This window comes from Mus pahari, chromosome X (genome assembly GCF_900095145.1).
Source record: "Mus pahari chromosome X, PAHARI_EIJ_v1.1, whole genome shotgun sequence".
Classification (NCBI taxonomy): Eukaryota; Metazoa; Chordata; class Mammalia; order Rodentia; family Muridae; genus Mus; species Mus pahari.
In genome coordinates, this window is record NC_034613.1 from 94,161,842 (window position 1) to 94,184,851 (window position 23,010).

Below are 23,010 nucleotides of genomic sequence, written 5' to 3' on the forward strand. Positions count from 1 at the left end.
ACAGAAAGAACAGAAAAGAAAGAAGGAAGGAAGGAAGGAAGAAGGGAGGGAGGGAGGGAGGGAGGGAGGGAATAAGCTCAGAATGCATGAGACCGTGAATTCAGCTCCTGATATACAGTTGCGTATGTACATATATAAGCACACCCTAAAAAGTGAAAACATTATGTAGGTATATAAGCTGGATCTCATAAGACTATGGAGCTAGAGAGAAAATGCCATGAATTTTCAGACCAGCGAGAGTGCATAAAGGGCAAGAAAATGGATGAGGAAAGCGAGCTTAACATTTACAGAGAAAGAAAAAGCAGCAGTGGTAATAGAAATATCTAATTAGAAAAAGGAAAAAAAAAGGAGCTAGTGAGACAGGAAGGAAACAGGGGAAAACAGAAGGAGAGAAGACTGGTGAGTACACGGACAACATTAATTTACTAAGTTGGGGGTTTCCTTGGGCTGAATTATGTGCCTTCAAAGTTCTTATGTTGAGGGCCTAACACTCAAAGTGCATGTGGAGACTGGAGCCTTGTATAAAGTAATGAAGGTCAATTGAGGTCTAAAATCTTAGAGAAAAAGTAAGAAAATTGTAAGTTTCTAAGTCTCTCTCTATCTCTACATCCTACAGGCACACACAGACACACAGGTATACATACTATCTCCTATACAATATATAGATACACACTGTATCACCCCAAAGTGGTGGGGCCAGAAACAGAATGATAGAGAAATATAAAGTCAGACATATGGTCTTAAGGAACACAACTTAAATGTGGCATGTTCTAAGCCTGAGGAAAATAAAGGATCTTTTCAGATAGTAATCTCTGTGTACTTTAACTCCCTGACTTGGGGACTCCAGAACTGTGGGAAAATGAAGTCTTATTTAAACTGCTCACTCTGTTGTCTTATTATGGCTGTCAGAAGCAACTAATACACTCAGCTACAGACTAAGTCAGTATCACAAAATAGCAGGAGATAAGATATTTCAGCAGTCTTAAAGCTTTAAGAGCGGGACTACAGAGATGGTCAAGAGGGCCTGCTGTTCTTGCAGAGCTCAGTTCTCAACACCCACATGGGCAGCTCAAATGTCTCTATGTCTGGCTCCAGGGAAACCTAAACTGTCTTATGGACTGTGTGGGCACTGCATTAACACACATAAAATCACAGATAGACACAAACATATGCACAGAATCACAAATAAAATCTTTAAAAGAACTATAGAATTAACAAGACTTCACAACTCTGTGGATGTGATAAACAGTGAGTTACAAATTCCTGAGTGTTAATGTACAAGGTAGTATACTGCCTCGGAATTCAGTATTCTGGACGCTAAGTCGGGAAGATTAAAAAAAAAAATCTGAGGTAAGTTTAGACTACACAGTGACATCATACTTTTAAAAATAAGAGATTGAAGGTGAAAATGACTGTTTTAAGACACAAAGATGTTGAACATGAATGAAATCTACTTTTAAGAAGCATCTGGAACTGCTGGTGGAATGGAAAGATACTTGGGTTGATAAATCAGGAAGAATGGCTTAAGCTGGGAATGGGAGTATACTCTGGGAGTAACTCCAGCACCCAGGAGGCAGAGGCAGTCAGGTCTCTGAGTTTGTGTCTAACCTGGTCTATAGTGTAAGTTCTAGATTAAGAACTACAGAGTGAGGCTCTGCCTTAAATATGAGGCCTGGCTTAGTCAACAGATTTTCGCTAGAGTTCTTTATTTGCAAGAGCCAAAAACATCAAGTGAGCTAAACAGGAGAAAACTCTGAAAACTCAGAACAAACGAAGCAAAGCAAAGCAAAGCAAAGCAAAGCAAAGCAAAGCAAAGCAAAGCAAAGCAAAGCAAAGCAAAGCAAAGCAAAGCAAAGCAAAAGAACTCTACAGGAATATCAGGAGCCAGTAAATAATTAAAAGAGGAGGAGTAAACAGTGTCCACTGTCTTAAGGACTAAGAAAAGGAACATATAGAAAGCAATAGAAAGTCTGTATTACTTGTGATTTAGGCAGAAGAGCTTTTTGGAGAGTGGCTAGGGCAACAGGTAGGGTATAAAGGACAAAGGGATCCTATATAAAAGAGAGAGGAAATACAGGCTACTCTGTCTATAAGATTTTCCTATGAAGGATCTGTGGCATAAGTATGTTCAATGCAATAGAATCAGAAAAAAACAAAATTATAAAATGGGACGTTAATTGCATAAAAGCAATTTTAAAGTACTATGTTTGAATTGCTTGTCAGTCTTTTAGCTCAGATCAACTATAACATGTTTTAATATTTTTCATATAACCAGCAGTATATTTATAAAGGCTATAAAGTAACTTGGTGGTTATAAAACACAGTATATGGAAATTAATATCCAGTTATATATATGGTTATATATATGTATACATACATATATATGCATGTATATATATATATATATATATATATATATATATATATATATATAAAGTTAAAATAACAATCTAGTAACATACTCGTAAAAGCAAATTAAGTATTTTTATTTTATTTTATTTTTATAAACTTCAAATAGTTGAACATAAAACTTTCTTTGAGCATGCTCAAGGTAGTACAGGGCTCTGAATAATAGTAAACTTCATATGATCATGAATTAAGTCAATGATTTTTGTAAGCACCGTATTTTTTTCTTCAAATAAAAAGTTATTGGAACAGCTTGTAGGAATAAGACCTTTAAAAAAAGGACTTTAGTCTTTTTCAATTTTATTGACTTGGTTTAATATATGAAAAATCCTAAATCCTAAATGTGTTGAAAGTCTAGTTTTTATGTACTTGGGAGACAATTTCTCCATTAAGTTTTATTCTCCTATTCATTCCATTTTTCTTTTAAAGTAGTTATTAGAAGTCTGCTCCTAACTGTAGTTCTAAAACTCCCTTTGACTTAAACTTGGCCATACTACAATTCTTACTAAGTGCTAGGACAAACTAATTGTACTATTCTATCATACCAGCTTATGACTCATTATCCATCATAAGAAAATAGAGAATATGTTACCTCTCTCATATTCAATTTCCTACCTTGTTTAGCTGGTAAAACTCTATTACGAAATGTTTTGGCTTTCCCTGGGTCATGGCTATTTCCACTTCTACTATATCCACTGAAACTTGATGGAGAAAAAGGCCCATCCCCTTCATCATCAAGTAGATACAGTGAAACACCTTCAGCAGCATCTGAAACTTACATTTTAAGAGATTGTAACGTTAACAAAATTTCAATTTTTCTCAGGAAAGTTAATGCAGGCTGCTGTATTATAAAATTCAAAGTTGCTTGACAACTGGTAGGACACCTATACTCCCCAAGATTTGGAAATTCAGATAGGAGGACAATGAGTTTAAGATCTGCCTTGGCTATTTAGCAAGTCTTTAAAACCCACCCCAAAGTAAAAGTGAATATTTGACAATAAGAGAACAAATAGTTTATCATCACTAAACTTTCAAACACAAAGTATTGAAAACAAAACAAGGAAACACTTCTTTCAAGGGGACATCAAAATTGGGGTAGAGATGGCTCAGCATTTAAGAACATTGGCTGCTCTTATAGAGATTCCAACTTGGATTCACAGCACCCACGTTCTAGGGCACTTGACACCTGCTTTTAGACTCTGCAGGTACCATGCATACACAGGGTATACAAAATACCAGTAGGCAAAACACTCACAAACACAAAATAAATGTCTTAGAAGTGATTTTCCAAATTACCTAGTCAAACAAAGAAACCAAATCACTTGACCTAATGTCTTACTGGAAGGCCATATAAATAGTAAGTCAAATGATTAAAAATGCATTCTTTAATCCAAATTGATTGCCCTTTGCACTCTCTATGGTGGTAGCACTTCCATATCCTTGAATAAGCATCAAACTGTAGAAGACAAAAAGCAAAGATATATTTACCAGGAGAAGAAAGAGGAGAGCTAGTCCTGGCATAAGCCACTGAGGTATTCTGGTCATTTTTAGGCTGTAACTTCATTTGCTTCTGTTTCCCTTTTGGACTGGGAAAAAAAAAAGGACCATCTTTCAGTTAGTAATTCAGTATAATAAATAATATGATACAAAATTCATAAGGTGACCAAAAATATGAAACTACCTAAAATCAAAATCAAGTGAAATGTCTAAAATTGGTGATTTGACAAATTTAAACCTCAATAACTAAAAAGATGAAAAATAAAAATAAAACGTAACCATTTAAATGTATAGGAAAAATCCACATAAGTAATAGCTTAGGCTACAAACTCCATCTTTATATAAGAACAAGGGCTCTTGAATATCTTGAGGTTTCCAGAACTTATTCGTGAACTTTCACAAATGAGGTGACAGGCACCAAAGGCTTTAAAGCATCAAACGCTGCAGGGATGTGCTCTACCTGGGAGCTCTGCTGCTAGATAACGAGCTGCTGCTGCTTCTCAGACGCTTTCTGTACCGTGGTCTTCTCCTCTTCTGACTCTGGATTGCTGACTTATATTCAGAGATGATATTTTTAATGTGATTTTCAAATAAGGCTGACAATCTCAGCGTCATGCTATAGATCTGAAAAGGTGGAAAGTACAGCCTTGCTTTAGCAATTACCTTATAGTTTTAAGAAAAGTATGAGCATATCTGGACCAATATGAGCATCCTCTTTCCAGATGTAAAACACATACTATCTACTTGAAAAATTCTTGAGAATTTAAGATGTCATTTTTCTCAAAAAATAATAAAAGCTTTAAAAGATAATACTTAGTTCTGTGAAAGACATGAACAAATCCTCATATAACAGGAAATTTTTACAGAAACAATACTCTGTAAGACAATTTATAATATATACCACAAAACTTTAAAGATACAGCTATCCTTTGGCTAATAATTTTACTGCTGGTGATCTGTTGTAAGGAACCATCAAGAGACTGCACACACACACACAAAAACAGCTCAAGGATATTAAAGACATTACCAACAGTCATTATTTGTATAGAGTGAGAAAGTATTTCATTAAAAATCTAATTTTCTACCAACAGGATACTAGTAAAAAAAACAAAACAAAACCCCAATAAACTATGAAATTATCAGGTAAAGGAAAATTTCAAATATCTTATTTTAAACAGTCATAATACAGACATCTACCAACCCTCATCAGAGAAACTTTTTCCTTGAAGTAAACAGTACACTTAATGTCGAGACCTCCAACTGATCAAAGGGTAGGAAAAAAAGAGGATAAAAGTGCTCAGCTACAATCAATCTTTCCAAGGCTCAGGAATTTCCAAGGAAGAGAGGGGAGAAAGCTTTTAAGAATCAGAGGTGGTGGATGACTTCAAAGGAACAGCATCTTGGAGACACAGCAGGCCAGATGCTCATAGGGACTCAGAGAATGTGAAAGTATGCATAAAGACTTACACAAGTTCCAGACAGAAAACCTACCAGCATATAGGACAGGAAGGTTGAGATGCAATCCTACCAGTTGCTGAAGAGCTAGAGCATGTAGTGGCTTGTAAGAGCTTGAAAGGTGTTTTTTGCTGTTGTTGTTTTGTTTGAGTGATGTAACCCCTGGTAGGCTGACTGCATAACAAAACAGGGCCGAATCAAAAGACTATCTGGGCAACACAAATTGGCTTGATAAGGAATGCTTTTGTTTTTTTAAAGGAATCTCAAAGTTGGGTGGGAAATAATGGGAGGTTTCACAAGGTACGAAGTGAGTATGTCTAAAATATAGTGTATGAAACTCTCAATTAGTAAAATTTATTTAAAGTCATAATATATGTATAAAAAGACTTGAAATTCAAAACCCAATGTTGTAAAAGTATGTGAATGTTAAATATTAGTATAGATAGTCCTAGAAATAAGCACATTAAATATTAACTATAAATAAAAATATGATAAAGTTTGAATATTGAAGTATTTTTCTATATTTTTAAACTTTCTATGGAGACTTTATTACTCTAAAAATTATGATGAAAGGAAAAATAGAAAATAAATAATACAATGAAAGGAAGAAAATAAAAAATTATGCCTAAAGAAATTAGTGAAAACTTTCTATATATAAAGAAGTTGAAGAAGGTACATATACACCTAGCATATAACTAATTTGACAGTTGGATACTGGTGAGTATAAAGGAAAATATTTCTATAACTATTTCCTGTTCTCAGGATATTTTCAGTTTGGATAATACATGGGGAAATATTTTATATAAGTATGGAAAAGGTGAACCTTCCCAATAGGTTTCACTAGTTGTGATAGTAATGGGAATGTCCACATTAAGAGCTAATTAAAAGATTCATATAAATTAATACTGTCAACTACCTTTATTCTTATCAATTCATTTACAGGGGAATTTAGTATTTAAACCATTAACTTTCTTTGCTTTTTTTCTCTCTGAAAAAATGTAGTTTTAATTAAAGAATAAAGAAGAGTTAGATAAGAAAGGAAAAGCTGCTTAATTTCAGAATGATTTATTTCTAAAAGCATATTTTATATGCCTTGAAAATTCAGAATTCAGAAAAGATACTGAGAATCAAACGTCAGTAACTGTGTTAAATAGTAGAATATATTTGTTTACAAGTCTTAAATTCTGTGGAAGGAAAACCGCCTGATATACATAACTGCCCATTTAATATTAGTTTCATACCCTTGACTTTTTGTTAGAAGTATAAGCTTTGGAGTTGCTGAATATTTGGCGAACATCTTTATAAAATTCCAGAGGACTATCATAATTTCCTGATTCCAAAGTTTCTTTCACAGTGCTGAAGTCCATAGGTGTGTCTATAACATCTTGATCATCCTACAAATGATAATGTGTTACATTTAAGTACTCAAATTGCAAAACAATTATTAATAAAATAGCATGGAGAATGACATTACCCACTGATGCAAGTTACTCTTACACAAATGCTACCCTTTATGTCTACCAATTTATTCTCACTCCCAAACCAATTCCTTTGTATGTTTTTGAAAATACTATGAGTATAAAGGGTTAAAAAAATCAAAGTCATTGATTTGAAGTGAGTGATGATACCTTGCCAAGTTATCTAATGACAGATGATGAGATTATTCATGTATAATTACATAATTACACTCCACAAACGACCTACATATTTCTAAGATTCTGAGTTATGACATTTCATATATGTTGTCATTAATTGAAGTCAAAGTTAACTGGCCATGCTTGTGCCCCATCCCCCACTTCTTAGTCTCTGTATGCAGCCACGCTGGCTTTAAACATATGGTTCTTCCACTGTAGCCTCTCAAACACTACGGTTATACTTAATGCACCACTACATTTGGCTCCTTTTTTATTTTTTTTTATTTTTGAATTTTTATTTCATCTAAAGTCTTCAGTCTCACTGATTCAGAGTTTAGTTTGATTTTAATTAGGAGAAAAAAATCCATTCTAACTTAAATCCTTCAAGTCTAGAGCTATCATATAGGATAATGCTAAAGCAGGCATATACATTACTACTCCGATTACATGAATTTGAGTAAAATCCATAGTATGTATTCAGCCACCCATGCTGCTTAGAATCGTTAAGAAGTAAGACCATCACATTTTCTCGGGGAAGAAAGTGAAGTACTAAAAGTGGCAGAGAAAAGTTATAATGAAGAGAATAAGTTTTGCAAAGTTTGAACAAACACAATTTCTTTAAGTAGATTTCCATAAGTTTTCAAAATACCAAAGGTATATTCCAACAGATTTTCATAGGGAATAATGTCGGAATATAAGTAATAAGAGAAAAAAAATCAAAATATTCAGCTAACTAAGGAAACCCCAGTGAGAATTATCATCTGTGATACAGAAATAATAGAGCACACTGCATGTTCTCTGCTTTGGTGCATGGCTTTATATCTATATCTCTATCTATCTATCTATGTAAGTAAGAACTATAACTTCATGAAGAACAACTGTGAAAAAAATAAAAGAATAAAATGACCCAAAACTAAATCGAGGTATAAAAAGAAACTAAGTGGTGTTGCAAAGGGGGACTGGGCAAATTGAACAAACTTTGCGTGCATTATGAAAGATTTTATATGTAATATTGAAGAAAACCCCCATAATCTAAGCCTACCTCAGGAGATGGATCTTGTCTATCTGGACGAACTGATTGTGAGGATTCCCCTTCTTGTTGTTGCTGAACCTATTAGGGTAAACAACACAGACCGTTTCCACAGCACCATGACACAGAACAAGACTTGTAATGAAACTATGACTCAAGGCTCAAATGACCACAAATCAAAATTATATTTTACTTCAAGAATTCTGGATTCATCAAATTCTGCTATGAAAAGTGTAAGCTTTTTGTGCCCAACTCAGACCTCCTACAAACAGAGCAAACTTCATTGAATGCAACATTGTTATTCACTTTCCTTTCCAAAATATACACATATATATTACCAAGTATCCACAGTATTTGGAGTTGTCACATATGTGTATGAAAAGAAATCCTAGACATGGGGTTGAGCAGTGCATGCTTTGAATCCTAGCATTTGAGAAGACAAGGGGAACATGAGCACAAGGTCTGCTTAGGTAAGTCCCATAATAAGTTCCACACCAGTGAGGAGACTGTTACGTAAAAGTAAAATGTAACTCTATATTCTAAATTGTTGTTAATATTATCTTTGTAGAAAAGTAATATTGGAATATGGATTAATCTAAATAGCCATACTGACGATTAATTTACTATTAATTAAACAGGTTCGACATATATATTACTACCAAGTATATGTAATATATAGGGGTGTCATTAAAAGTTAGTAGAATATACAAAACAAATGAAGCATGAAGGAACAAAAATGGTCTTTTGCTTGTTTTGTTTTAGACAGGGACTCACTAGGCAATGCTAGCTGGCCTGGATTTCTGGGAAGATCACACCACCCTCCTAGCCCTGGTTATCCACCTGCCTCTGTCTGGGATTAAAATCATGTGCCACCATATCCAGATGACCCAAGTTCCTTTTAGAAACTGTATCATTTTCACAACTTAAAAAAGAACTAAAAGGAAAGTCCTTGGGAAATTGTTCATGAACAGATACGAACGAATATTAATGAGAAATTGTCCTGTTGGCAATTACTTAAACAATGGTATGCTTACTGGGTAAGAATGTGGATCTGCCGGCTGTCGAAAAGGCTCTGAGTCTTCCCGTTCATAAATGAGGCTCAGTAGCTCTTCGCATTGCTTTTTCCAAGCATCAGGATTACACTTGAGAGACTGTCGTCTGCCTCGACATTTAGCCTACAGATTTAACAAAATTACATCTTTCCGTAACTATTCCTTGATTGTCCCATAAAAGCCTAATGCTGTCAAAGTTAAGCTGCAATGAGCTGAGCAAACAGATCTGTCATTCTAAAGGCAGTCACTTGTATAAAACACATCAACCACTATACTTTTATGTTTCTTAGTTTAAGTCATCATTCTGTCTGGCCATAACTAAACCAATCCTAATGCCAACAATTCTGCTACTCTAAAATTTCATTTTAGGAAAATCTAAACTGCAAATAAACTAAAGACAAGCAACTGCTTCCCCACTACCCTTGCACAGAAGCAGAACTTGATGTAAAATGCTGTTGGCCTGTGGCCTGTATTTGGGAGTGTTATCTGCTTCTTGAATTGTAAAGACTGTTTACTTAAAGAGTATAAACAACATAATCTGTGCAGGCTGCCTGCTTTCCATGTGGGAATCTGGAACCAAGGTATGAGTTAGTCACAAGGCGCTATATAACCAGTCTCTAAAAAAGTCTTGGTAACTGAGTCACTAATCACATATATGTTTATCTCCTTACATTGCTGGGGAAACTGTGTGCTGTATGGCCCCTCATAGGAGAGAGAACATACAGGAACTTATGGTCTCATCCAGACCCTGCCCATCTTTTTTCCAGTGGTTGGGCTGTATACTGTACTACTGGAGTAAACTCAAACACGTTAAGCTATGTATTTGCTTCCAAGAGTCCTAGATACTCTCAAACATTAGGGTAAGAATTTAGGATCTCTGACTCAGGAAACCTGGAAATGCTTTGTTCTCAGAGAGTCACATTTACTCACCCTCCTCCCAGATGAAGTGCCAGGACCATCTGAATCTAAGTCAACCATTTCTGAATCCTAAATTAAAGGGGGGAAAACAAGAGATGCTAAGTTACATTTGAAGTGTTACAAACTAGATGCACACACATGAGGAACTGGCAAAGATAATGACAGCTAACTTTTCTTCATTGGATCAGACATCAGAACAAATGTGGGAGATTCACTCAAACTGATGGCAATATGCTATGTACAGGTTAGAAAACACACTGGGAGAAGAACTGAAAAGGCTTTCTTTTTAAACTAGAATAGGGAATAAGGAAATACATGAAACTTTCTATTTAAATAAGCCTGAGTATTTAAAACAACTTATTGCATGTGAATTCTATGTGACTCATTTATATGATATACTATAATTACAAAATATTCCCAATGAAGCATTGCTATTTCAAGAATTAGTTCCCTACAGGAAATATACATTTGTACTAATTCAGTTAAGCACGTCTTTGAGAAATAGGTTTAATAACACAGTGTAGAGACCCAGATACAACTAGTGAAGGGAAAAACTACAGAATGGATAGGGGAAATCAAGCTGTTAACAATTTGCCTTAACTTTTTATTCTAAGCAAAACAGTAGTACTAGTTTGTAAAGAAATTATTACATCAAATCCTAAATTAAAATAATTTATGCTAAAGGTTATAAAAGTATAAGGAAAAATGAATAATTTTGCTTAGGTTAATATTTAGGTTAGTTAAATAGGTTAATATTTAACTCCTCTATCACACTGTCCTTATTATAAATGACATTTAGGTGTATTAAAATAGATTATTTTCTAGTCAGATGAGTTTTCACCAAGAAAAATAACCAAAAGAAATAAAATGCTAAGTGCCTTGTCTTTTTATTAAGGGCTAAAAACCAAAATTGATTATTGATCATATAAATTTGATCATATGAATCTGAAGGGATGATTGGTACTTGTCTCTCACTATACTTTGTAGATAGCACCAGTGCATTTTTTTGTATATAACATTGGAATCTAGGTCAAAAGAGCTTAATATAAAAGATTGCAATGTTCAGCCACCTTCCAAAAGCTTTCACTATTTATAACCAATTACAGTATTTACACTAACACTTACTATGCCTCAAAGACCAGAAAAGCAATACAATCATAATCATCAAGCTGTGATCCTTACCTCCTCCGGATCGCTGCTGTTTGGATCTTCTGCTTTGATTTTATTGTAAGTATCCAAAATATCAGTACAGCTTTGATCCCTAAGAAATAAGATAAGTAAGGCAAACTACATCCTACTATTTAAAACAGGATGTTAGTCTCTATTGAAGATGACACCACTTCTTACCCAATAAACCGAAGTAGGACATCAGTCACAATCTTGGCTGCTTTAACTATAGGACTATCTGGCTCATTGAAAGTCCTAGCATTGTGTTCAATATAGCGTACCTCCCACATTAATGCTGATATTCTCCTATGAAATAAAAACAAATCCTGTTAGTATTGGCTGATACATTTGTATATGTATTCTAAGAATATGCATTGTTAGACTATGAGGTACTTTATTATGGTATGTGTAAGGTATTTAAATATATGTTCAGGACAATCATATATATGATTTATGCATGCTTAGAACATCAGCATGGCTCAAGGGATAACCTGAGAACCAGAGCTTGATGCTAAGGATCACACAGTAAGAGAGAAGCAACACCTGCAAGTTGTCATTTGACCTCTGTATGTGTGTGGAACCACAAATGTAGCTCTTCTGCTGACCCACCCCAACATTCACACACATAAATAAATGAAACAAAAAAAACAATGAAAAATGCATTGGTAAAACAAAATTACATTTAGTTTTGGGAAAGGAACCAAAAAAAGGTGGACAAATCCCTACATTGTGGAAAATAAAACATTTCCATCTAGTTATGTTTGAAATATATTATAAAATGAAATAAATACCTATTTTATAAAATATGCATATTTCTCAAGTACCAGAGGTAGACTGACTAGCTCATGGAATACTGCAGTTACTGTAAAGTGAGTATGACTAAACAAAGGACAAAGAACTGACCTCCAAAGTCCTCTCATAATAACTTCTCTTCTAAGCTAAAATAAAGAACAAAATAACTTGGTCTATTTATATATCACAATCAAACTTAATTATCTATTGTTAATTCTCCAAGGAGGATTTTAAATATGCAGCATATTCACTGCAGCATCTTGATCATGAGGCATTAATATACTCCCTAATCTGCCTTTAGTAAACTCAATTTAATGTAGATTTTGTGCTTCACACAACTGTTCTACATATGTTTTCCACTCTTTTTTCCATATACAGTTTTAGTTGGCACATGTGACAATAGAAGGGACTTTGGAGTATGTTTTTGGATGACTAGATCAGACATCAAAACACAGACCTTAAAAGGCACAAGCACCATGAAACTATGATTTCTGTAATAAATTATAAAACAAACCTGTAAAAGCGATTTTCAAGTCTTTGTTTGATGGTATTGAGGTCAGTTGGATAAGCAACTACAGTACAATACAAGGGGTAGGCACTGAGATCCACTGGAACAGCAAAAGGGCTGGCAAAATCTACAAAAGTCACCAAAATTTTTAAAAACTTAGTTAATAAAGAGTCCAGCATTTCCTGGTAGTTAATAGCCACATATAAACAAGAAGGAAGGGCAACATACCTAATTTTTAAGACAATAATGCTTCAAATAATAAATAAGTCACTTTTTCTTGTATATAGTATCTTTGAATCATATATGAAATGTTGCTTCAAATTCAATAAAATGAGACAAAATTAAGCAAGACACTTGCCAAATTTCAGTATTCTATGTCTTTCATGAATAAATGCCAAACTACTCTGGTGATAAATTCCAAAAAAAACAAAAAAAACCAAAAAAAACAATTTATGTGGGCAAAATACATTACTCACCCACTGTCTTACCAAGAAACCCCTCCAAAGTCAGGCTCAGAAAATAGCTAGAGAGCCAAAATGACTGTAAAATGAACATGATACTTATGTGCTTGCCTTCGCTCTTACCCCACACCCCCTGAGCGATGAAAATGTTTACTAGTTACTACCGGAGCCGAGCATATATAAATGGTAACTCAAATCATTGTGCCTGTTGAATTAAACGTAAAGTACACTGAGAGGAACTACAGTTGTTGTGCAGACATTAAGATTCTGCTGGCCTTTCAGGCTCCCTGCCCTGGTCTTTTTGCCTAATCACCATACCCAGGGAAAGAAGGTTGTTGATGCCCTGAATAACTCGTTCACACTCCTCATCTCTGGAATGAGCACCCCACTCCCCTTCCTGGGGTTTGTAGAGCAATGCAGTTAGTTCTTCCTGGGACACAGGAATACCAGCACCAACTTCATCTGGAAAAGCAGCTAGGTACAGAGTAAAAAAAAAACAAAAACAAAAACAATAAGTTTTCAACATCAAACTGTTGCCATTTTGCTTTTCTAAAAAATGATAATTCATCTTTAAAGGTATATTTACTTCCATCTGGAATTGGCTCCATATCCCAGGGGCTCATCTTTTCTCTTTCATTATTGTCCCAGCTATCAACAAAAGAAGAAGATGCAAATCAGATTCCCAAGCATTTCCATTCATATAGTAACATAATTTGCATGATTTCGTGAGGGTGAAATTCAGAAAATAGCAACATAATATTCATGACACTGTAACTCAGCTCACATAAAGAAAGTAATGCACCACTGATAGAGAAAATATGCTACACCAATGAAAAGTTAAGAGGACAGAAACCCACTCTTCACAGTAGTTATTTTTTTTCTTTGCTGATGAAGATTATACCTAAAATTAATCTACAGGAAAGGATACAATGATGTAATAGAAAAACATTTTAGATGAAAAAATTGATATAATGGAACACTTATTTGTCAGAAGCACAAATGAACTAAACTTACTGAACACTGTAACACTGGAAGGAGCTATCAGGATATTCTGGCTGAAAAGGCTGCTGACTTTCCACAGTTCCAAACCACCAGGCATCGTCTATTATACTGCGGAATCTATCACCTATAATGAATTCAAACAAACAAACAAACAAAGAGAATGAGTTCTGTTCCCATTCAAGTTGTGATGTATTTTTAAAATACAGAAATAGAATTCTATTTATCATTGTCATACATAATTCGTGAATTTTATAAATCTGGATTAGTAAGACATTAGAAATAATATAATAAAACATTTAAAATATAAAATACTACAAGTTTGTGATATGGTCTCTCTTAAAGTCTCCCATTGCACTACTATATCCTCCTTTCTTTTTGGGATTATGTGACCTAGTACAGTGAGGTAAAGTGAGGTGACTAATATAGGCCTTGTCACACTGTTAGGCTAGTACATAGCAGCTGCAAGAACTCAAGCTACAAGCCGACACGGGGGAGAAGAAAAGGGAAATTCAGCTTATTCACTGGAAAACTTGACATCTGAGGCAATAAGGAATTGTGATGGTTTGAGAAGTTGTATTATTGAGAATGAGGAACAACCTAAAAATTATGAGTTATTCTTTTTGGTATTTCTAATTTTGTACCTTCATTCTACAACTGGACATAGGCAAGTAAAATCATACAAGGTGAATGAAGGACAAGGGTGAAGCACTTGTAAATATCACATAATGTGTGGAACATTATTTAACATTATGTTTACTTTTGTTTGTTTGTCTTATCCATTTGACTTTTTGGGAATGGAGTAAGGGGCCATGTATAAGGAGGGATAGGAGGAGAGAGGCACTACACTTGGGATGTAAAGTGATTAAATAAATAAATTAATGTGTAAAACAACAGGGTTAATACTGTATTTCAAGGTTAGTAATTATAAGTGACAATTCTATACTTACCAATCTGCCAGTTCCTTTCTTTGGCTTCATTATAAAACTGATGTAACACAAGGAAATCAATGACATCTGGCATGTCATGATACCTATACAGAAAATAAAGCACAGTAGTATCTAACACTGTAATATAATAGCACTTATCACATGTTATACATCCAAGGATAAATATTTGACATTGCAAAGCTTTGTAAACCCTGTGGTCTTCATTATGCCTTTACTTAAATAAAGACATCAATAAATGCTTTAAAAAGTTTAGTATGAAGATCTTAATCAAAATTAAAAAGAATGGACTTCCAGGCATGATAGTACACAACATAACCTTGGCACTTGGGAAGCAGAGGCAGGTGGATCTCTTTTAAGGCCAGCCAGGAGTACAAAGTGAGATCCTGCCTAAAAACTATATGGATTAATATTTTTCATTCCCTTCAATCTTAAATTTAATTATATCCACAAACAGTCATTATTATTTGTATTTTTATTAACAAAAATAACATCTACTACTATATTTCAAGCTTTGATGCCTAAGAAGAAAATATCAGCATTTAAGTGTGTTAATTTCACATGAGCAGATTAAATAACTCACTTTGCTCATGCGTTAGTTCACCCATATGTGCATTTACTCTTGTATAACATATAGTATACAGGGCATCAGGAACTAAACTCAAATCTCTATACTTATAAACCATGTAGCAATGATAAAGTATTTTCCTCTCCCATTGCTTTTGAGGCACTAACTGAATATTAAATACATTAATCAAGATGCATATTAAAATTCATCTAAACAAACATAGAACCAGAAACAGCTACTTACTTAATGGAAAAAGACTCTCCAGTCATTTTGCCTGAAATTGGATCCAAAAATGCAAGTTTCAAGCAGCATAGTGTAGGTGGTCCAATCTCATATTTGATTCCTACAATCTTCACAAATTCTTGCTCCTATACATAGAAACACCAATACATTATTTTTCTATATATGACTACCTTTCATTAATAGACTTCATTATTGTCCAAATAATTAAATTATCTGAATTCTAAACTGTTATTTAATAGTGTCTAAAATAGCAGTGGTAGCACTAACAAATTTTATTTTCATTTAAAGATATTTTCTTTTTTATGGGGGTACAGGTGGCTTTAAGATGTTTTTTCTGTGTAGCCTTGGCTGCTCTGGAATGCATTCTGTAAACCAGGCTGCCCTTGAATTCAGAGAGGTCCCCTTGCCTTGGCCTCCCAAGTGCTGGGATTAAAGGCATGCATCACCGCAGGCCGGTTATGTATTATTATTTTCAACTAAAATTTAATTACACCACCTCCCTGCTTCCTCCTCCACCTTTCAGCCCCTCCCATACGCCACCATTCTCTTGGTTTCCTTTTATTATTAGAGCTAAATGCATATATATGTGTATACACACACACACACACAAACACAATATAACTTGCTGAATTAAAAAAAGTCAACTAAATATCCATCAGATAGGAACTCCACTAAGTTGAAGGTAGTCTCTTGAACCTTCATATTTAACAGTAAAGTCAGTAAGATGACTGAGTGGATAAAAGTCCTCACCATGCAAACCTGGCAACTTTAGTTCATTCCCAGAACCAATAGTGTGTGAAAATAAACAACTTTTAAAAGTTGTCCTCTAAATTCCACAAGTGTGCCACACCAGGAGAGTATCTAACACACATGCAGAACAACGATATGAACTAACCAGTACCACCCAAGCTGTGTCTCTAGTTGCATATGTAGCAGAGTATGGCCTAGTCAGCCATTAATGGGAGGAAATGCCCTTGATATTGAGAAGATCATATGCCCTAGTACAGGGGAATGCCAGGGCCAGGAAGTGGGAGTGGGTGGGTTGGGGAGCAGGGTGTGAGGAGGATAGCTCAGGGGATAGCATTTGAAATGTAATGAAGAAAATATCTAATAAATAAATAAATAAATAAATAAATAAAAAAGCTGATTCAAATAAGAATTACATAAACCAACCAACCAAACAAGCAAAAACCTACTAAACAGGTTGTCATTTAAGGCAGGACTATAAACAAGACAAACCAGCAAATTCTTTTAAGAAAGCGTTACAGAATTTATGATTTTAAGTATTACCCTTAATTTACAGCTCTTGGGTACACATCAGCCAAATACTCTTAAAAAAAAAAAACAAAAACAAAAACAAAAAAAAAACTTCTGACATTTCCAGAAGATACAAACTCACAGCAAACTCTCTGTTCCTCTGGCTCTTAGAGTCTTTATGCTTGCCTCTTCCTCAGTGATTCCTGAACCTTGGTGTAAGAACTCCCTGTATCAGTTGGCAGTATGCTCTACAACTCTGCATTTTAGACAGTGACAGATACGCTAACTTGAAAGGGGTAAAGCTCACAAGGGCTCAACCCTGAAGAAAGAACTTTATAGGCAATTCCTTAATGCCAAATGTGGGAGAAATAGTCTCCAGGGAAAAGAAGACCAACTGTATGCCGACAAGAGAATTCTAATTTCAAATGGTCAGCCCTGAAGTCACACACATATAAGCACCATACAAACTGAACAGACTATTTACACACACACACACATACACACACACACACCCCACAGCAATTAAAAGAAAATAAAAAGAAAATAAATCCTAAATTTGAAAAAGAGCAAGGGGGTACATAGAAGAAATTAGCAGGATGACAAGGGTAAAATGATGTGATTATATTATAATCTCAAAAATAACAAAAAATCATTTACAAAAATTTAACTTCTTAGGATTGCAAGACTATCTACTTAAAAATCAAAAACAATATATAATCATTCTGACTTATATGTACATGTTTGAGATGATAGACTTTTTAAAGCACATAGTATATTAAGGTTATAATCTTAGTTTATTAATCATATTTAAAAAATAAAGAACTAATCTTCCTGAATCGGCAACTTAATTTAAATTATACATAAGCATATAGAAGCGGTAGGGTTGAAACTTAGGTATTATTATTATTATTATTATTATTATTATTATTCCAAAGCCCGTGCTTTACTACCTTATACACACTACCCTCCACTCATTTCTTAGAAACACAGAGTTATGAACAGAAACAAGACAGAAAGCTTATCCATTTTCTTGGTATCCAATTCTCATCTGATTTTGAAGAAATAAGCAGGCAGTAGAGTTAATCCTAAAAAGAGGACTTGATAAGATATTTTAATACCTGAAAACATTAATATTTTATCTATAAATATCTAAACTAAATATCTAGTTGAATTTCCAGACTTTTGTCCTTTAACATAAACAGCAACTATTCATTTCCCATAAAAAAAAATCAAACTAAAACTGCCCTTTGTTTTTTATTAAGTCAAAACAAAACCACAAATAAAACTCAAATAGGAAAGATACACACCTATGCCTGCCTGAATGTATTTTATATCTGACAAAGAATGAATTCATAGTAACTGACATAAAATTCTTCAACATAAAATAACTGTATCCTACTTGATGTTTTGAAGCAATTTAGGTATTATATTAAAAGAGATGATCCCACAGAATACAAGCCTCTAAGATTCTTGTGCTTTCTGATATTTAACCTAACTATGAGAACCATGAGAATGTCTGCAGTTCACAGGGTTTACTCTGGAATGTACACAACTGTTGATAGGGAAAATATTCGAAACCAGGAAATATCTGCATTTCTGAAGCTGAGGGATAACAAAAACAAGAGGACCCAAAGCTTACAGAAAAATGGGGCAAATAAGAGAACACACAGTCTAAAACTTGTTTCAACATTTATTGTATGTGTATGCCTGCTTTGCCTGCGTGTGTGCTTGTGCACTATATGAATGTCTGTTGACTGTGGAGGCCAGACATGGACATCAGATCGCTTGGAACTGGAGTTACTGATGGTTCTAAGCCATCACGTGAGTACTTGGAACTGAATTCAGGTCCTCAGTAAGTGCTCTTAACCATAGAGTGTTCTCTCTAGGCCCATAATATATTTATTTTTTAAATTAATATTCTATTTTGTTTTGTTTGATACTGAGTCTCACACTATAGGTTAGGCTGCTTTGCAATTCACTCTGTCGTCACAGCTGGCTTCACTTCTCAGCAATTCCGCTTCAGTTTCCCATGATTTAAAACTATAGGCATGAAGCACTATACCCTAGCCTACAAATTTTAAGAAATATATATTTTTCATTGTATAAAATAGCATGCAATAATTAATTTTGTATACACACCGTCATCAAAATATTCATGAAACTGAGACACAGAAAAAAAGCTTAAAGCAACTTAATCCTCAAACTCTTTCAGTTGAATTCTTATCTATTGGGCAAACTTACCCTGAGATCCATTTTGTTCCATGGCTGTTTTTGTAAATTAACACTATATATTTTTGATTTCCTTACAGCTCGCACATAAGCTTCATGTCCTTGTCTAAAGTAAATAAGCTGAAACAGAAAATGATATATCACACAGTCATATTCTATTTTAACTTTACACATAAAATAATCACAATGAAAAATTTTTCCTGAAAAAATGATGTTCACTCAACACTCACGTCTCTCTACCCCGTGCTGTTTTTATACTGCATTAAATAATATATGCAGTCTTTCCCTCCCAAGCAGCTGCAAAAGTCAACTGAAGAAAAGAGAAGCCCGTGAGAGAGAAAAACAGGTCTCAAGGAAGGGGGAGGGGAGGGCAATAAGACACCTGTGGCATTAAAGAAGAAAGATGAATACTAAGAGTGGGAAGGGTCAAAGGGGAGAATTGGGACAGGAAGATGTGAGAAATGAGAATGGGAGGGGTGAATCAACCAAAACATAACATTCTTGAAAGTGTTGTAGGGAAGGCTACTATGTACCATGATACTTTAAAATGTAGATATTTAGAATACTACTTATAAGCTTAAACAATTTGTTGAAATGTAGCCAGTTTTGTGTACATCCATCATGATTTTTTTTCTTAAAGTGAAGCTGCCTAGGAAAATTACAACATACAGTATTTAAATGAAAAAAAAAATAAAGATAAATTGAAAGAGTTCTGTTGTAGGCATTCATGTTAGCACTAGCTGACCCCTCGAGAAAATGAATTCCCCTTTGAGCCCCTTATGACACAGCCACAGTGACAGCCCTTGAGGCAAGTTCCCTTCTCCTTGTCCTCATTGCAATGCTCCTAAGTTGTCACTTCTCCATTCTTAAATGCAGGGGTTGGCTGTGACACTGAACACACAGACTCACAAACACCCTCCAAGCCCTCCCCTCCTTGCCACACACATAGAGGGAATCTGTGACATTACTGAGGAAATACTATCATTGTAGATACAATCACTCAATGAAGAGGACTTGAGCTCACAGAAGATGTAAGTGATCCCTAAACTAGTGACTGTCCAGATAAGGAAAGTTGGATACAGAGAGAACTGGAGGGAAGACTGCCATGTGAAGGTAGGACAGAAACTGAAGTAATATTGCTACAGGATGAAGAACACCAAGGATTCTGAGGAACACCAAAAGGTAGGGGAGGGTTTGATTTGCAAGAGAACACAATTTTACCAATGCCATACTTTAGTAAGTTTACCTTTCAAAATGGTGATATGATAAAGTCCTATTATTTAAGCACCAAAAATACATGAACATAATCTATCAAATCAAAATGGCAAAATAATTTAAATATTACTAAAATAAAAAAAACATATAAATTAAAGTTCTAAACTAAACACATTGGTATATATTCATTCTAATACTCATTATGGACAAAACATCTAAGTACAAGTTACCAGATGAAATTGTAAGGTATTAAAATGTAATATTTCCCTTTAAGGAAAAGTAGTATAATACATGCACATACGCGTGCACGCGTGCGCGCACACACACACACACACACACACAAAACCATACAATATAGGTGTGTAAGGTCATATGAAAAGCAGTATGGGCAAACCAGAATTTCTCAGTTTGATTGGACATTTAAAAAGGAGCATTCTGAGGCACAATAATTTTTTTTTCAATATGGTTATTCCAGGCAAAAGAACAAGGGCTTAATAGTTAGACAAAGTAGTAAGCAGTGCCGTAATTAAAAAACTGATTACATGAACAGTAGACTCCTTTATAAGCTCTGGAACTGAAAGTTCTTACTGAGTAACACTGAATTTTATTAAATTCAATATTAGGAAATTATTAAATTTTTCTTTGCCTGATTAGGAATGTGTATCAACAGTTATTAAATCACAGGCTCAGTAATTATCATTTAGCACCTTTTTGACTCTGGGATGTAGCATCACAAATAGGTTGGACCACATTCATTGGTATTCTGACTTAGACATGCTTGCTTGAGCATATTTTCTACCAGGCCGAATTGTTTTTTTTAAACAATAGTTGTTCTTAAATGAGGACTCAAAGTACCACTAAATTTTATAAAGTCACAACAAAAATAAAATCAACTGTTTTAAGAACTTTAGAAATAAATCATAAATAAATTTAACTCCACCTTCATCTACCATCTACTATGTTGAATACATTCTCCCAGGTAAACAAAGGATGCAAAAATTAATTATATTGAGTCAGGTTCTTCAAGAAATACACACCTGAACAAAGAAACAAACAATTTTTGGGACATTTATAATTATAACAGTTATAATATGAATTTCCTGGAGCAGGCAAGATGGCTCAGTTGGCAACGGCACTTGCAGCTTTGAGAGCTAAATTTAATCCCTAGAACCCATGTAAAAGGTGGAGAGAGAAACAACCACAGAGCTGTCCTCTGACCTCCATATGTGCTCCAGAGCACATGTGGTCCCTCTATTATGCACATACTCTCAATAATAAGGTAAAAAAATAAAATCAATATGAGAATCCAAGATTAAATGATGTTAATTTTTCTTTTCTTTTTAAAAAAAAGCAAATTTTCTGTAATTGTTGGTTTATTTTATTTTATGTGCATGCATGAATATATCTGTGTACCATGTGCATGCCTGGCAGCCACAGAGGCCAGAAGAAGTCATCAGATCATCTGGAACTGGAGTTACAGATAGTTGTAAGCTTCCATGCATGTGGGTGTTGGAAAATAAACCTAGATCCTCTGGAAGAACAGTCAGTGCTCTTAATTATTGAGTTATCTTTCAAGCCCAATGATAGTTCCTTTTTTTTTTATTTTGTTTTATTTTTTTATTAGATATTTTCTTTATTTACATTTCAAATGCTATCCCAAAAGTTCCCTATACCCTCCCCACACCTCTGCTCCCCTCCCCACCCACTCCCACTACTTGGCCCTGGAATTCCCCTGTGCTGGGTCATATAAAGTTTACAAGACCAAGGGGGCCTCTCTTCCCAATGATGGCTGATTAGGCCATCTTCTGCTACATATGCAGCTAGAGACACGAGCTCAGGGGGTACTGGTTAGTTCANATTGTTGTTCCACCTACAGGGTTGGAGACCCCTTGAGCTCCTTGGGTACTTTTTCTAGCTCTTCCATTGGGGGCCCTGTGTTCCATCCAATAGCTGGCTGTGAGCATCCACTTCTGTGTTTGCCAGGCACTGGCATAGCCTCACAAGAGGCCACTATATCAGGGTCCCTTCAGCAGATACAGAAAATGTGGTACATTTACACAATGGAGTACTACTCAGTTATTAAAAACAATGAACCAATGATAGTTTCTTAAAGCTCCAAGATAAAAGGTTTTTATTGTGCAAGAGTTACCTCATCTCCCATCTGTGGAACAAAAGGAGAACGTCGTGGTATGGTATCCAAGATCCACTGAGGGGCAAGCCATTCTTCATTGGGTTCGCCTGCCATAGAAACAAGTCCCCCTTTCTGAAACAAGCAAACAAACAAAAAACCCAATTACAGTACTTATAATAGTTCTTAAGAACAAACTTATGAATAGTAGTATCAAAAAGGCAGGAAGAAATTACTAGCTAGCCCGCGCAAATTGAGATTATGTCCGAAAATGAAAAAAATATACAAATGAGCTGGTGTATATATGGTTCAGTAGTAGTATGTGAAGCAGTAGGCTCAATCCCTAGTACTTACATTTATTAAAACAGTAGATTATTCTATTAGTGTATTAATACCTTTTGAATTTTATAAGATGGTAGAGAGCTCATTTGTGAATGGCATCAGCCATTTTCAATTTAAGATAGTTTGGCATTTTAGAGAACCGTGATTCTTTTGTAGTATAAA

At 34.7% G+C, this 23,010-nt stretch overlaps 1 protein-coding gene across 1 annotated transcript in view; it reads right to left on the minus strand.

Moving 5' to 3' along the window:
• Positions 1–23,010, minus strand: part of Brwd3 (bromodomain and WD repeat domain containing 3) — an 85,662-nt gene that overhangs the window by 2,576 nt on the left and 60,076 nt on the right. Inside the window, exons 24-40 of the mRNA XM_021187306.2 lie at positions 22,528–22,641; positions 19,176–19,283; positions 15,678–15,802; positions 14,870–14,952; positions 13,935–14,046; positions 13,507–13,568; positions 13,239–13,394; positions 12,466–12,586; positions 11,340–11,465; positions 11,175–11,253; positions 10,005–10,061; positions 9,057–9,197; positions 8,035–8,103; positions 6,600–6,752; positions 4,364–4,527; positions 3,895–3,992; positions 3,022–3,180 (exon numbers count right to left, since the gene is read on the minus strand). Of these exons, the coding sequence (XP_021042965.1) occupies positions 3,022–3,180; positions 3,895–3,992; positions 4,364–4,527; positions 6,600–6,752; positions 8,035–8,103; positions 9,057–9,197; positions 10,005–10,061; positions 11,175–11,253; positions 11,340–11,465; positions 12,466–12,586; positions 13,239–13,394; positions 13,507–13,568; positions 13,935–14,046; positions 14,870–14,952; positions 15,678–15,802; positions 19,176–19,283; positions 22,528–22,641 (1,927 nt within the window). The remainder of the gene's footprint in view (positions 1–3,021; positions 3,181–3,894; positions 3,993–4,363; positions 4,528–6,599; positions 6,753–8,034; positions 8,104–9,056; positions 9,198–10,004; positions 10,062–11,174; positions 11,254–11,339; positions 11,466–12,465; positions 12,587–13,238; positions 13,395–13,506; positions 13,569–13,934; positions 14,047–14,869; positions 14,953–15,677; positions 15,803–19,175; positions 19,284–22,527; positions 22,642–23,010) is intronic.